This window comes from Ictidomys tridecemlineatus, chromosome 4, assembly GCF_052094955.1.
Source record: "Ictidomys tridecemlineatus isolate mIctTri1 chromosome 4, mIctTri1.hap1, whole genome shotgun sequence".
Taxonomy (NCBI): Eukaryota; Metazoa; Chordata; class Mammalia; order Rodentia; family Sciuridae; genus Ictidomys; species Ictidomys tridecemlineatus.
Genome location: NC_135480.1, coordinates 61,234,230 through 61,250,266, shown reverse-complemented (window position 1 = coordinate 61,250,266; position 16,037 = coordinate 61,234,230). Strand labels below are relative to the sequence as shown.

At 52.1% G+C, this 16,037-nt stretch overlaps 1 protein-coding gene across 14 annotated transcripts in view; it reads left to right on the top strand.

Annotated features, from left to right (window-relative positions):
* Arap1 (ArfGAP with RhoGAP domain, ankyrin repeat and PH domain 1) overlaps positions 1-16,037 on the top strand; it is a 63,131-nt gene that overhangs the window by 21,934 nt on the left and 25,160 nt on the right. For 9 of the 14 annotated variants that reach the window (XM_078046635.1, XM_078046634.1, XR_002483716.3 and 6 more), the window contains 8 exons: positions 2,010-2,562; positions 12,538-12,680; positions 13,473-13,540; positions 14,148-14,269; positions 14,406-14,555; positions 14,934-15,003; positions 15,286-15,406; positions 15,805-16,007. In XM_078046635.1, the coding sequence (XP_077902761.1) occupies positions 2,054-2,562; positions 12,538-12,680; positions 13,473-13,540; positions 14,148-14,269; positions 14,406-14,555; positions 14,934-15,003; positions 15,286-15,406; positions 15,805-16,007 (1,386 nt within the window). In that variant the 5' untranslated portion in view covers positions 2,010-2,053. Of the gene's footprint in view, positions 1-2,009; positions 2,563-5,219; positions 5,273-5,388; positions 5,794-7,784; positions 7,883-12,537; positions 12,681-13,472; positions 13,541-14,147; positions 14,270-14,405; positions 14,556-14,933; positions 15,004-15,285; positions 15,407-15,804; positions 16,008-16,037 lie in introns of those variants that run through there. The other 5 variants (XM_078046639.1, XM_078046638.1, XM_078046637.1 and 2 more) reach the window with 5 other exon arrangements.

The window sequence follows — 16,037 nt, the reverse complement described above, 5'->3', positions numbered from 1 at the left end:
ATAATATTTTATTAGTTGAACTGCTTGGGCTTTCAAAAGTTTATATTATTCTCAATTAATGATAGTTTTTTTCCTTCCTAATTTTATACCTTTGTTTATTTTTGTTGTCTAGAACATTTAGAGCAATAATAATAATACTAATAATGAAGTGGATACTCTGGTCTCATCCAAAACTGTAATGGGTCTCTTCTGTTGCTTTTCCATGAAGTAAAGTGTTGAGTTTTATTTAAGGAGTTTGTCTGTTGCTATTTTAGTCAGGTTTTGTTTAAGAGGTGAATGTCAGGTTTCATGGTGTGCCTCTTTAGTGTCTGGGGATGATTGGATGACTTTTGATCTGTTAATCATCTCTGTACTCCCACCAAGCCAGGAGCTCTTGAGTGCAGGGATGTGGAACCCAAGTCCCCAAGTCCCCATTGACAAGTGTGAGGCTTCTTCTTCTTTTTTTTTTTTTTTTGGTACCAGGGATTGAACTGAGGGGCTCTCAACCACTGAGCCACATCTCCAGCCCTATTTTGTATTCTATTTAGAGACAAGGTCTCAGTGAGTTGCTAAGCACCTCACCCTTGCTGAGACTGGCTTTGAACTTGTGATCCTCCTGACTCAGCCTCACAAGCTGCTGGGATTACAGGTGTGTGCCACTGCTCCCTGCAAGGCTGTATTTAATGAACAAATGAATGAATGTCCTTCCCCTTCCTTGGCAGGAAAAGGGGACTTAGGGGGTCAGGAACCCAGAGGCTGTGTGATCTGGTTGACTTGTCTTCTGGAGCATTCCACTTCCTCTGTGGGCACTGGAGATGAGGTGGAGGGAGGTGAGGCTCTGTCCCTACACTGGGCATGCAGAGGGACCATCAGTGGTGCCTTTCAATTCTACACATGTTGGCTAAGTTCCTGGGATTGGCCCTCAACTGGGGATTTGCCTTAGAGGGACTTGGTCCCTGGCCTGGCTCTTGCTGAGGGCATTGGGGAGGGGGTACCCTACATGGCATCAGACATGCCATTGGCCAGTCTTGAGGAGTGGCCCAGGCTGCATATGGGCATGGTGTGATGCCAACTTTGGAGGTGATGGAGGACTTCCTAGAGAAGAAGATGTGGTCAGAGTGCTAGGAGGCCCCAGGGGCAGGGTGATGGGGGGTGACTTAGGTAGAGGGAAAAGCCTACGTGTTTGGGAACTGTCAGTACTTGGCCTTGCTTAAGGATTGAACTTGAACCCATGGCATGAGGAGGTTTTGGAATTTTGGCTTTTAAAATCTCAACATTTACAGTTTTAATATTTTGGGATTGTAATTTTGGGGATTTTAGACTTTAGGGATTTTGATCTTTGGGAATTCTAATATTTGGAATTGGCCTTTGGGATCTTGTCTTTTGAGGATTAAGAGTAGCATTGGTGGGGAGGGTTGGGGATGTGGCTCTGCGGTAGAGTGCTCACCTAGTACCTGCAGGGTGCTGGGTTCCATCCTCAGCACCACATAAAAAATAAAATAAAATAAAGGTATTGTGTCCAACTACAACTAAAACAAAAATTTTTTTTTTTTTTTTAAAGAGAAAGAGTGGCATTGGGGGCTGGGGTTGTGGTTCAGTGGTAGAGCACTTGCCTAGCATGTGTGAGGCCCAGAGTTTGATCCTCAGTACCACATAAAAATAAATAAATAAGGGGCTGGGGATGTGGCTCAAGAGGTAGCACGCTCGCCTGGCATGCGTGCGGCCCAGGTTCGATCCTCAGCACCACATACCAACAAAGATGTTGTGTCCACCGAGAACTAAAAAATAAATATTAAAAATTCTCTCTCCTCTCTCACTCTCTCTTTAAAAAAAAAATAAATAAATAAATAAATAAATAAATAAAATAAAGGTATTGTGTCCAACTATAACTAAAAAAAATGTATATTTTTTAAAAACTTAAAAAAAAAAAAGAAAAAGAGTGACATTGGCCACGAAGGAACACCGAGGGATGCTGATTAGGGGAACTGCTCTGGGCCACCATGTCTCTGACCTGTGCTTGTCTATTCCAGGTCTGGTTCAAACCCTCCTGGCTGGGCCTCTGCTGGCAGGAACCATGGCGGAGGGTGGGGACGCTGCCTTGTCAGTGGCTGAGTGGCTGCGGGCACTGCACCTGGAGCAGTATACTGGGCTCTTTGAGCAGCACGGACTGGTGTGGGCCACTGAGTGCCAAGGCCTCAGTGATGCCCGCCTGATGGACATGGGCATGCTACTCCCGGGACACCGCCGCCGCATCTTGGCTGGCCTGCTCCGTGCCCATGCACCTCCAGCTCCTGCACCCCGCCCTACACCGCGACCTGTGCCCATGAAGCGCCATGTCTTCCGTTCACCGCCCGTGTCCACCACTCCACCTGAATCACTGCCCACAGCTGGGCAGGATGAGATGCCACCTGCTGCTCCGCCCATCCCACCCCGCAAGAGCTGCCTTCCGCCTTCCTGCTTTGCCACCCCATCCGCAGCTGCCCCAGACCCTGTGCTGCCCCCATTGCCTGCCAAGCGACATTTGGTGGAGCTGAGCATTCCTCCAGTGCCTCCTCGCACAGGAGCCCCCCGCCTGCTGGTGAGGTGAGTGGGTGCCATTCATGTGGGTGGAACATAGGCAGAGGATTCTGGACCGTAGGTGTGGAGTTCATGGCCTTCACACTGGGGTAGAAAGGCACTTCAGTTGGAGGGAACAGCCTGTGCAAAGCCCAGAGGAGGAAAGTGCTCCAGGTTCCCCCAACGATAGTGTGGCTGGGTTGGTGGGTGAGGCTTGCAGATAGTGCTGTGAAGGCCCAGCTGGGATGCCAGACAGGTTTTCAGCAAAATGATAGGATGAAATTTGAGGGCCTGGAGCATGATTCTGGCTGCTTATTAGGGAGCTGGGGGAAGGCTGGGAGGCGAGTGAGTGGTCACAAGACCAGGTGAGGTCCCAGGTGCATCAGGCTCTGCTGATGCACCTGTTAGAAAGTGAAGATGAATCTTGAAGGGCCAGGACTTGTGGCTGCCTGGATGTGAGCAGCGAGGGCAGGGGGAGCCGTGACAACTTCTAGTTTTCTGTCTCAGGTGGCTGGGTGCTCCTAGGGACAGATTTGGGATCCAGAAGTAGAAGTAAATTCAGGAGAAAGTCTGAATTCAGCAAAGGACCTGGATAGTATGAGATACTGTGGGGATTCAGGCATGTTCTGTCAAAAGGAGGTAATGTGTGGAGAAAATGGAAAGCCTGGGATCCTAGGGTAGGGTGGGAACTGTGCTTGTGCTCCTGTCATACCTGGACCCCCCCAAATGTCCCAAATCCTTGGACACCTAAGAGAACTCATCCTGCTTACCCTCCTTCTTCTTCAGAACTGTTTACTCCATGACCCCTGATCCCCCTTTTCTTGGGTTCCTCCTGCTCCTGTGGACATTCTATACTGTCTTCTTCACATACACCTTCTTTCCTACCATTTGCTTGGGTGCCCAGCCAGGAGGGAGCCTCCCCAAGAGGCTTAGGTTTGTGTTCAGAGGGGAATGGGGATTTGTTGGAGTGCTTGGTTCAAGTCAGGCTAAACTAGGAAGATTTCTTAGAGGAGGAAGGGATATGCAGTTTGCTGGTCCTTGTTATTGCTGGATGTTGTGTGGGGCATTTTGTGTACATGATTTCACTGATCCCTGCAGCAAGCCTTCTGAGGGATTTGTTTCCTGGTTTTAAGCAGGGACATTATGGCTCAGAACAGGGGATGGGGGGCACTGTTTGGATCCATGTCAAATGTATTATACTGAGAGGAAGGTCAGGGAGGTTCTCCCAACCCAGAGAGGATCATTAAGTCAAGGGGCCTTGAAGGTCAAACCAGGTCTGTGGTGGTATGAAGTTTGGATGGTGGAAGCATAAAAAAGGCTTGTGCCTCTCCTAGGTTCACACAACTGGGAACTAGAATCTCTCAGCAGCCTGGCTCACAGCGTAGATGGGAAGTTCCTGGTGCAATTGTGCCCTCTATTGGCCATTCTTCTGTATGCAGGAGTAATTTTTGTCCTTCAACTAACTCTATTATCAAGACACAGGGGCTGGGATTGTGGTTCAGTGGTAGAGATGTGAGCTGCTGGGTTAAATCCTCAGCACCACATAAACATAAATAAAATAAAAGTATTGTGTCCAACTACAACTAAAAAAAATTTCAAAAAAGGACACAGAGAGTTAAATGGTCCTGGGCTCACCACCCCAAATCCCTTCTCCCCAACCTATGTCACCCCAGATGCCTTGGGAAGGGAGACAGCACAGAGGAGGCTACTGGGTGGAATAGGCTGGGGAAAGATCCTCAGCCAGAGACCAATATGTAGGCAAATCAGCAAGCAAGCAAGAGTGGTCTCTCCTTCCTGGCCTGGTAAGGCTGGGGACTCTCAGAGCCAGGCTCACCATTCTGCCTGGCCTCAGTGGACCCACTTCATCCCCAGAGTCTGCATTCTTTACCATTATTTAAACCTCTGGTGGAGAACTTGCTGAGGTGTCTAGAGATGCTGTGACACCCAGCCAAGCAGAGGAAGCAGGGATTCAACCTTGCCTCCTGGTCTCCCAGCTCCTTTTTTTTTTTAAATACTTTTATTTAATTTATTTATTTTTATGTGATGCTGAGGATTGAACCCAGTGCTTCACGCATGCTAGGCGAGCACTCTACCACTAAGCTACAGCCCCAGCCCATCAGCTCCTTTTTATAGATGTGAACTCTGAGCTTCCCTGAGAGTCACAGAGAGGTCACTGCTTTCTTTCTTTCTTTTTTTTTTCCTACCAAAGACATTTACATTTTTTCCATATTTTTTACTGGTGCACTATAGTTATATTTAATAGTGGGATTTGTTATGTTTTCGTTCATGCACATGATATAACAAAATAACTTGGTAAATATCATTCCCCAGTATTTTCCCTTTTCCTCACCTCCTCCTTCCCCTTGGTCCCTCTCCTCTACTCTGCTGGTCTCTACAGAGTTATTTCTGATCAAGGACATGAGGGTCACTCCAGAGAGCCCCTCCCAGCTTGCTCTGAGCCTCAGTTTCCCCTTTGGTATTTGGATGCCTGGAGATACCTCTGAAAAAGGAAATATTTGCCTGGAGTCGTACTGCAAGGTCTCCCTCCTTTGCTCTAACTGCCTCTACCCAGCCAATCCCCGGTCTTCCTGAGGACTGATCACTTGTTGCTGGGGCAGAACCTGTTCCCTTTGAAGAACTTCTTTCTCAGCCTCTCTGGGCTTTCTTATGAGCGTAGGAAGTGGGAGAGGCTACTGCAGGGGCCAGCCAAGGCCAGGGCTTCCTGGGCGTCCATCCTGTAAGACCTCACAAGACCCGCAGACACTGCTGGTTGTCCCATCTTAGCTTGGGGGTGGGGGCAAGGGGGCGGGGAGGAAGTGTCTGCCCCAGGGGATTCTGGGTGACTTTCCTCTCTCAGTCTGTGTTTTCAGGAAGTGTGTATGTTGGCCCCGGCTTCAAGGGGTGGGGGAGGCAGAGAGCAGGAAGCTGGGGAGACCAGAGCTGGATGCACATACACAAACACACACACACACTCATTCTCCCAGACAGATTCACAGGTAAACTCAGAAATATACACACTCAGAGAAGCGATTTATAAATACTCAGAGACAAATCACAGGCACAGAGAGACTCTTGGCTCCAACATCTCCAAGGGAACCCAGCCGCAGACACACCTGGGAAAAGGGCCCAGGCAGTCTGTGAGGCCAGCCCAGGCTGACACAGGCTTGTTTGGGCAGGACACGACACTTGAGCACACACTGAGCCTGCCTGGTTGGAGCCTTGGAGTCCTTGGGCCCAGGACCCAGCGGGCCTCTGAGGGTGAGCAAGGAGCAGCCTGGCTGGGCTGTCGGGTGGATGGGAGGGAGCCTAAGGGCCCGGGAGTCCCTGTCTGTCTGTCTGTCTGGCTATAACCCCCAGGCCAGATTTTCTAGGGTGCTCTGCTCCCCCTTGTCTGTTGGCTTTTAGAATTTCCTATCTTCTATCAGTTTCTCCACTTCTTCTATTTTCCCCTCTCTTCTCCTTCTCCCCTGGGCTTTCCATGTCTCTGTCTCCCCATAACCTTTTCCCTGGGCCCACTAAGAACCCACGGTGTCTATTTTGGGCCTTTCTCAGACTCTGCCTCACTGTTCCCCTATGGGGTCTCTGCTCTGTAGGGCCCTGGTGCCCACCTCCTCAGTTCTGGTGTCCACTCCTAGCTCTCAGCACCCCTCTGGCAATTCCTTTGGGGAGACTTAGGTTGCCTTAACTTACTGTTCCCCTCAAGGTTGCATTTTTCTGAACCCCCACCTCCAGTCCATCATGGTAGGGAGGTGTGCAGAGGGCTGGCACATTGTTTGTGTATTTCCACCCTCTCCTGTCCAGGGCTCTAGTGTGGTGGGTGCCTGTGGAGTGCTGCCCCCATGACTGTGGATCCCTAATGAACTCAGCAGCTCTCTGGTCACTGGGGACATAGAGTAGCCTCTAACCTGGGCAGCTGGGATGGTGGTGGAGTTCTGAGAGCTATAGTCTGTGAGTTCCCTGGGGGCTGAACTTCCTCCCCTTCCTGCCCTCAGGAGCCAGCACAGGGCCAGGCCAGAGAAGTACACAGAGCTGCCATGGCAATAGGCCTCTGCTGCCTCCTGTCCACAGCAGCAGGGCTGGCTTGTGGGAGCTCCACATAGGCCTGGCAGTGGGAGTGCCACTGAGGCCCCAGCAGGCCTGTGCACTTAGAGAAGGGAAGAGACATGTTCTGAGCACCACAGAGGTGATGATTTCTGATCATTAAATGTAAAAAGCCCCCAGCAGAAACCTGGCACACTATGCATAGCAAGTAGTAGGCTTGTCCTCAAGAGAAGTGCCTTGGCTGTACGTTGGGCTCTGGCACTTAGTGGGCTGACCTTTCTGTGACTGGGATGTGGACAGGGCAGTGGTCATTCAGTACACATTCACTAAGCCCCCTTTGTTGGATGCTGGAGGCAGGGAGAGGATTGGCCCTAGGAGAGGCAGGCTGCAGATGTCCATTCTGGCAAGGGAGACTCCTGGAGAGGCTTTGTATGCTGCAGCCTGAGCAGAAGTGAGTGCTGCGGGAGTGCTAGAGGGCTTGGCTTATGGAGCAGGGATTACAGGCATGTGTCACCATGCCCGGAAGGACAGAGCAGCCGTGGAGGAAGCAAGAGGCATAGGATTAAAGCTTGGGCTGCTGAGGAGGTCAGGGCACGAATGAGGAAGTGGGCAACTGGGAAAGTTTGTCCCCATGGGTAGGGGAGACCAGGGAAAGACACAGATGTCCCCGGATCTCTGGGCCTGGCCTCACCTTGCAGCCCTGCTGGTGAGAGTCTAGGGGGCTGGGATTGGCCTGGGTTCTTTCAAGGCCCATGTGGTATCTTAGGGACAAGTTCCTGCTTCCAGGCTGGAGTATAGACAGAGTATTTGGTCCGCTGAGGTCATTTCAGCGAGCAGCACAGACAGACATACTGTGTGATAGGAAGCATGGTGACTGGGGGAGCCCCCAAGGAGGCCCTGCACTGGCCTGAAGTATGAGGGGAGGCCCACAGTGGAAGGGAAGAATGTGTGCTGTGTGCCTTTTGAAGGAAGAGTAGGGATTTGGCCAGACAGGAAAGGGTGTTCCAAGTGAAGAAACAGTGCATGCAAAGATGTGTTTATATGGGCTGGGATTGTGGCTCAGCGGTAGAGCACTTGCCTAGCATACCCAGGGCCCTGGGTTCAATCCTCAGCACCACATAAAAATAAATGAATGGAATAAAGGTATTATGTCCAACTACAACTAAAAACATTAATATTTTTTTTAAAAAAAGATGTGTTTATAGAATGCAGCTCAGTCGAGGAGTCCTGGAATGTGACTGGCCAGTAAGTCCAAGGCCAGCAAGATATTCAGGCTACCCCTCTCTGCAGCCTACCTGCCCTCAAGGTGAGACCTGGTTCCTCTGGCAAGAGATCAGTGGAGATTGAAAAATCTGAAGGGGCCAAGTGCTGTGGCACATGCCTATAATTCCAGCAGCTTGGGAGGCTGAGGCAGGAGGATCATAAGTTTAAAGCCAGCCTCCACAAAAGTGAGGCACTAAGCAACTCAGTGAGATCCTGTCTCTAAATAAAATACAAAATAGGGCTGGGAATGCGGCTCAGTGGTTGAATGCCCCTGAGTTCAATCCCTGGAATACCCCCACCCCCCAAAAAAAGAAAAATCTGAAGGGGAGTCAGAGGCAGTTAGAGGAGGAGGAGGCTGGACAGCTGCCTCTGGCCTAGCCTGTAAGACTGAGTCTCCTTCACCCACAGCCAGGTGAGAAAGCTGTGCAGGTGATGAATGGTGCTCCCTTATTGAGGTATCCATAAGCACGGAGGCAGGTCAGAGGGGAAACAGGCTAAGAGGTGAAGGGAGTAGCTTGGGGTCAGAGACTGATGATGGTTGAGGTGAGATTCAAACTCACATCTGCCTGGCACCAAGCCCCTGTTTCTTTTATTTATTTTTATTGTAGATGGACAAAATACCTTCATTTTATTTATTTTTATGTGGTGCTGAGGATCCAACCCAGTGCCTCACACGTGTGAGGCCAGCTGCTGGGATTATAGGCATGAGCCACTGAGCTGTAATCCCAGCCCAAAGCCCTATTTCTCTTTTTTTGGGGCGGGGGGGGCGGGCATTACTGGGGATTGAGCTTAAGGGCACTCAACCACTGAGCCATAACCCCAGTCCTATTTTGTATTTTACTTAGAAGTCTCACTGAGTTCTTTAGTGCCTCACTACTGCTGAGGCTGGCTTTGTACTCCCAATCCTCCTTCCTCAGCCTCCCAAGCCTCAGGGATTATAGGCATGTGTCACCATGCCCAGCTAAGCTCTGTCTCTTAATTAGAGTGACCACACATCTCATTTTGCCTGGGACAGGCCCTATTTGTGCCTACTGTCTTGACATGGTTATTAACAATGCCACTTTTAACTGTCATTATTTCTGTTTTTTGTGATTAATGAAACACTCACTCTGCTCTTTTTTTCTAACTTGGGACCTTCATGTTCCCCTGCTCCTGGGTGTAAGGTCTGCTGCGTATTTTCCCTAATCCCATAAGTCAGACTTGTTGGACTGCAGGCCCAGTCTGGGGTGGATCAACCCTGCTCAGGGTGCCCTGTTGTGCTGTGGGCGTAGGCGTCACCTGTCTCTTGGTGAGAAGTGGAAGGACTGAAGGAGCAGGGAAGCCAGTGGCATCAGGGAGGCTGGGGAGGAGCTCCACTGGGGCATCCTGGGGACTGCCTGGAGGTGCAGGTAGGCTTCCATGGGTGACGATGTGGGGAAGAGGGCAAGAGCAGGAGGAAATAGTGAGCAATGGCCTGGAGGTAGGATCATGCATTTGTGCCCTGGAATGGGGCAGAGGCCAGTGAGCAGCACCCCAGCTGGACCTCATCTGGGCTGGCGACTGCTTCTAGGGTGCAAGCCCTTGGAGACGGGCAGGGGCACTCCATGGGCCCCATTCTCGGTAGAGGGACACTGCCCTTCCCTGGGGTTTTCCTACATGCTCTGCCTTCCGGACACCACTTCTTCTTTCCTGGGCCCAGGCCTGACTCAGCAGGGCCCTGATACTCTGTGCTAGGCAGGCAGGGGTCAGCCAGGAGGTTTCCTGGAGGAGGTGGCTAGAATAGGGCATGGAGATTTACTAGAAGCCCTTTTGTCCCCCTTCCTGGGACATAGTTCCCTTCCTGCTGGGAGAGGAGCCCTTTGCCTGTGTTCTCCTCTCCCTTCTTGCCTTGGTCACTGGGCAGCCATCAGAGTTGTGATTTTGTTCCCTTTGGATAGAGTGTCAGCTCTAGAGCTGGCTAGACCCTCAGCCTAGGTGGCTATTGTGAGGAGACAGGCCTCAGAGAAGTCCTTATACTTCTCAGGCCTCATTTGCCAGGCTGTAGTGCTGGGATGGGTTCAAATCCAGCTGTAGGCCCAAGGACAAATTACTTAAAATTTCTGCACCTCAGTTTTCTCATCTGTAAAGTAGGATAACAAGCCTTAAATTATAGAGCCCTTGAAAAAAGTAAATGAATAAATCCATGTAAAGTACTTAGAAGGTGGCTGGGAACATGCATACATAGTCACACATCGTTTATTAATAAGAATTAATTAATCTAGATAGTCATTTGTTTATAAATCTCTGCTCAATTCTGAGGATACGAGAACTGAGAAGGTGGGGTGGAGGCAGAGGTCTCAGTGTGGCAGACCAGACAGTCAGGACAGGGATGGGGACGGACTGGGAACCAGAGTGAAGGGGCTGATGTCACCTGGATACCAACAGTGAGGAGCAGTGGGCAGCCTGGCCCTGTTGCCCCCCTCTTCCCATCAGCCCTTAGACCTGGGCAGGTGTTGGGAGCTACACCCCTTCAGCCTTGTTTGGTGCTCTTGGCATCTGGGAAGCAGCAGAGTGGTTGATGGACTTGCTTGTCAAGCAGTCTCCAAGGACATTGATCTGACCAGCTGGGGCATGTTCTTGGGCCTGTGGGCACTCAGTCATTTGGTTCTTTGGTCATCATTCGTACTTCATTTGCTTCTCTTTCAACCCTAATGACCAATTTACCCACCTGCCCATAGACTACCTTTTTTCCCACCCCCCTGACCAACGTGCTCTTGCCACCAACTCAGCCAGGCCCTCCCTGCCCTGGATAGTGGGAATATTGAGTCAGATGCTGCCCCTGCTCTAAAGGCACCTAAGGGTCAAATGGGGGAGAATGGGTCAAATGATACTGTGCCCACCAGAGGGTTTTCTTCAGTTCAGCTAAAAGTTCAAGCTCTTGAGACCACCACAGCCCCCTCGAGACTGCCACAGCCCCCTCGATATCAGGTTCTCAGAGAGGCAGACAGGGTCCAGAGCAGCTTGCCACCAGCAGCTGCAGGTCTTCCTCTGCTATGGGGTCCCCGTGGCATACATGCAACATCTGCATGTTCTCCATGGTCCTCTAGGTGACAGCTCAGAGGGAGGGGCTGAGGAATCAGAGTGGACATGTGGCTCGCAGGGAGCCAAGCCTGGTTTAGAAACCTCTTGTACCAAGAGGGCAACCACACATGTGTGGCTTTAGGCCCTGCCTGGGATGTACCTCGTTATAAGTCACCCCAGTGGGGGAAGCTCAAGCTCTGGCTTATCTCCCAGATTCAGAGTTTACTGACAGTTCCCAATGCAGGCCAGCGTGCCAGTGCAGTGCTGCCTAGTAACAAGGCTGCCAGGCCACCAGGCAGAGTGTCCAGAGGGAGAGGGCTGGAAGCCAGCTGAAGGTCAGACTGCAAAGGAGTGGGTGGGCACATTCCCTTTGGTTATGCACTACAATTCGGAAGTAGTTACGTGTCCTAAGAAACACGGGTTGGAGCTAGGGGTTCAGATCTGCTTGGACACTAGCACAGTAACCGTCACAAGGGACATTGAAGTATCTTTTGGAATAATTTTGTATGAAGTTCATAATGGAGGGAAACAAAGGGACTAGGGGAGCAGACTGGAGGGCTCAGGGCAGACTTTCAGAGGAGGACTTGATCTAGAGCTGAAGAAGGGCGTACAACAGCCCCATGTTGACCCAGTCCTGCCCTCCTAGTCCTCCTTGCTTTTAACACACTGTTAGTCATTGCCAGGAATATGGGAACAGACCAGACCAAAAATAACCAAGGGAAGCTGCCCACTCTGCTGCTCTTTGTTGGCCCCTGTAGGACACTGGCAGAGGCAGGTGGTGGGACCTGGCCTCCAGGGCTCTGCACTTGTTCCAGCTGGTGTTGCCTGAACATCCTGTGTACTGTCCTGTGTCATATCTTGTCTGTTAATCCCCCACCACCCTCCCAGTGCAAATAGTCCCATTTTATGGAAGAGGAAACTGAGGTTCAGAGAGGCGTGACACTTGTCCCAGAACACACAGGAGCTAAAGAGACTGAGGCGATATTCAGACCTTGCCTTTGATGACAAAGACCAGACAGAAACAGGTGGTGTGAGAGCCCAGGGGGCCCTGAACCTGTCCCTGGAGAGTTGGGGGAGGAGAGCGATAGTGGAGATGAAGAAGTGGTGTCATGAGAGATGAGTATATTGGGGTGAGGTGAGTTGAGGGGTCTGAGGGTACCCAGGAGGTAGTATTGAAGTCTGGACAAGAGAGAAGGTAGCCTTAGTCCAGAGACCCACAGTTCAGGGGCTCAGGAGGTGGTTTTGGAGACCGTGGTTTGTGCCTTCAGCCTCAATGTCCATTTCATTTCTGTCTCATTTCTTTGCCAACAAATGCCTTCCTACCCTTAAAAGTGCAGATTCAGCATCACCTCCCCCAGGAAACCTTCTCTGACCTCCATTCTAGTCTCTATCCTTCCTCCAGAGTGGACACCCAGTGACTAAATTCTGGAATATTGGGGATAGGTGACGAGCTCATTCAGGTTGAGGAGGGCGCTCGCTCCCCTTAGACTTTGTGCCGGGAAGGGTCTCTGTCAGGAAAGTAAGGTGAGGGGCTGTGTGAGGAGCTCCGGAGGGGGGCGTCTGTAGGGTGTGGGTGTGCGGCAGCCAGGTGAGCTGGCTCCCAGGGCTCGAGTCCTGCCTCTGTCGCTTAGTGACACTGAGCATCTGTTCTCTTCCCAGCCTTCCCTCCAAGGAGGAATTGTTGCCACCACTGTCATCCCATCCACAGCCAGAGCCAGAGGAGCCTGCATCCACCGTCCCCCAGGGGCCTCCCTGCCCCCCAGAGATCCCTCCGAAGCCTCCCCGCCAGCCACCGGAGTTTGGTGGGTACTGCAGCCAGATGGGGCTCCTGGCAAGTTACCTGGGATTAGCCCTGGAGAGCATGCGAGGGTGACGCTTACCTTGCTGCCTGCCTGCCACCAGCCCACTGTGCTGCCTGAGCAGGTCATGGGTCTCCCCGAGTATCATTTTTATCTGCAAAATGGAGACTGCTTGCCAGGTGTGGTGGTGCATGCCTATAATCCCAGCAGTCTGGGAGGCTGAGGTAGGAGGATTGCAAGTTGAAAGCCAGCCTCAGCAACTTAGTGAGGCCTTGAGCAACTTAGCGAGACCCTGTCTCTAAATAAACTATAAGAAGGGATGGGGAAGTGACTCAGTGGTTAAGTGCCCCTGAGTTCAATCCCTATACCAAAAATGTAAAAAAAACTAAATAAATAAATAAAATGGAGACGGTGCCCCTGCCTGATCTCCTGACCACTATGGGCGGGACACAGCCTGAGTGAGCCTTGGCTTCAGGGTAGGGAGTGCTCCCGTGGAGCCGGCTTGCGGCTGTGGGGTGGTCTACTTTCCTTAATTCTTGTTGCCTTTGTAGCCTTTTGGGGGCCGTCCCTGCTCTGACCTCCAAGCTTGCTGCCTGGTCAGACCTCCCTGTGGTGGCCCTGCCTCTTCTTTGATATAAATAGCATTTCCTGTCCCCGTGCCTTTTTTGAAAGCCAGGCTAGGGTGGGGGTGGGAGCTGTGGTATGGAGGTGGGCTTTTTGAAGCCAAGCTGCCAAGTCTCGAGAGGTATGGCCAAGCCATTTGCTGCAGGTTCTCCCCCACCTCTTTCTCACCAGATGACTCTGACTATGATGAAATCCCAGAGGAGGGGCCTAGGGCCCCAGCCAGCGTGATGACCAAGAAGGTGGGCAGGACAGCAGGCAGGTTGGGTTGCCTGCTGTTAGTATGGAGGGAGGGCCGCCCAGCTGCCTCCTAGACCTGGGGATCACCAGAGAGTGGGCTGCTGTTCCCCAAGGGAGTTCCCTTTCCCATTTCTTTGTCTTGCCATGCAGGGGTAGAGTCCAGTGCAACCCCCAGAACCTTGAACCAGGGGTCTGGGCTCTGCTCTGGGGCTTCTGCTCCAGGCTTCAACTGTATCAAAAATGTGTGGACTGCCCCCTCCCTCTGTGTCTGTCTTGGAGTAGCTGTCCCTCTGTCTATGTTACTTTCTGTGTTCCCATGCCACCCTCTCTCAGAGCTTGTCTTCTCTCCCTCGTCCTGAGTCTTTCTCTTTCTTAGCTTTCTGTCTTTGTCCCTGTCCTAGATCTCTGTGTGCCACTGGGTCTCTGGTCCTTGTGAGCCTGGGTCCCAGCATGGTCTTAGCTGGCAGGGGTGGGGGTGGAAGAAGCAGAAGTAAAAATGCTGAGTTGTGTAGGGAAGGGATGGAGTGGACAGAGGTGCACGTGGCAACCCCCGGGGCTATGATCTGGGACTTGAAGGGAAGCCTGATGCTGAGTGGGCCTGGGGGGTAGGAGGAGCCCCCACCACGCCAAGTCCCACGGGCAGTGCGCGTGGCCAGTCTGCTGAGTGAGGGGGAGGAACTGTCCGGGGACGAGGAGGATGAGGATGACCACGCCTACGAGGGTGTCCCCAAGTGAGTGTCTACACCTCTGGTAGTTACCCCTTCCAGCCATCCTCCTTTTCAAAGCCCAGCCCCGCCCTCCCATCTCCCCAGCCCTCACCCTGAGGGAGTCTCTATCCACTGCTCTCTGTCCCTTCTCTTTTCCTAGTGGTGGATGGCACATCAGTGGCCTGATCTCACCCTTGCCCAGCCTGACCCCTGAGCTCCCACCACAACCCATGGAGGAGCTGCCTGGGGGCTCCGGCCCCATTACACCAGTCATCAAGGCTGGCTGGCTGGACAAGAACCCACCACAGGGGTGAGTGAGGCCTCTTGGGTCCTGCTGGTGTCCACATGGGGTGGGCGTGCTCCAAGACACTGGTGTCATGGTTCCAGAGATCAGTGGGCTCCAAGATTATTTGAGGGAGACTCCTTCTGACATGCCCTAACCACTGATTATCCATATCACTATGTTTTATTGTTCTTAAGAAGTCCTATTTTGAGTCTGACTTTAGTCACTCTTGCTATAGGGAAAGCCCATCTTCCTCTCAGTGACTACTTGAGATCCTTTTCCCTTGTACCTGGCTGATCCTAACTTTGTATATGACTGCTGGGGTGGTGGGGCTAGGGTAATGCTGGAACCTCTCTCGTGACGTCTAGTCCTTTGATCTGTGGTCCTTCTGCCTCTTCTCTCCAGATCTTATATCTATCAGAAGCGATGGGTGAAATTGGATGCTGATCACCTGCGATATTTTGACAGTAACAAGGTGAGGCTTACTTAGATCAGTCCCGACTTGACCCCTGCTCAGGCTGGGCCTGGGCTAAACTTTGATGTTGGATCCAGGTGGAGTCTAACTGAGTCCTCATTAACAGTGTGGTCTGACTCTTTGAACTGTGTCCTCCTGGCCCACGGTCAGTGTTTGGGGTCAGCACAGGGCGATCCCTGATCACTGCCGGAGACCTCTGCAGCCTTCGGTTCAGCTGAGGCTGAGGGAAGCAAGGGAGGTCCCCACCGCCCCCATGAAAAGTAGCTCTTGTCTCTTCCCCAGGATGCCTACTCTAAGCGCTTCATCTCTGTGGCCTGCATCTCCCGTGTGACTGCCATTGGGGACCAGAAGTTTGAAGTGATCACTAACAACCGGACCTTTGCTTTCCGGGCAGAGAGTGATGGTGGGGAGTGGGAGGGTTGCATGTGTGGAGCAGGGAGAGGAAGCTGGAAGTTTGGTCAGATAAGGAGGAGGAAGAGACATCTGCTCCCCCACCTCACACCTAGGGAGGGAGGGAAAGAAGGGGCTGCTCTGACTGGCCCCCCACACTCCCTGACTCTCAGAACCACATTCCCGTATGCAGGGGAAACAGGCTCAGACAGGTGAAGTGACTTACCCAGCCTAAGTGGCCCAAGCTGGGACAGGGGCCTGAGCTTGTTTGAGTCAGAGAAGTCAGGCAGAGGAAGAAGCGGCAGTCTGGGTGGACTTCTGGCAGAGGTGTTTCCCAAGGAGCCTAGGGCTAGGAGACCCTGGGGCTCCCTTCCAGGCTGAGTTCAGACTTATCCCTTCTTCTCTGCCTAGTGGAGCGGCAGGAGTGGATGCAGGCCCTGCAGCAGGCAGTGGCTGAGCAGCGTGCTCGGGCCCGGACGGCCAGTGCTTATCTGTTGGGAGTTCGAGGCTCAGAGCAGCCAGAGCATGCTGGCAGCCTAGAGTTGCGTGGCTTTAAAAATAAGCTATATGTGACTGTGGTCGGTGACAAAGTGCAGCTGTATAAGAATCTGGAGGTAAGAAGGTTGGGTCAGGCCACTGAGGTT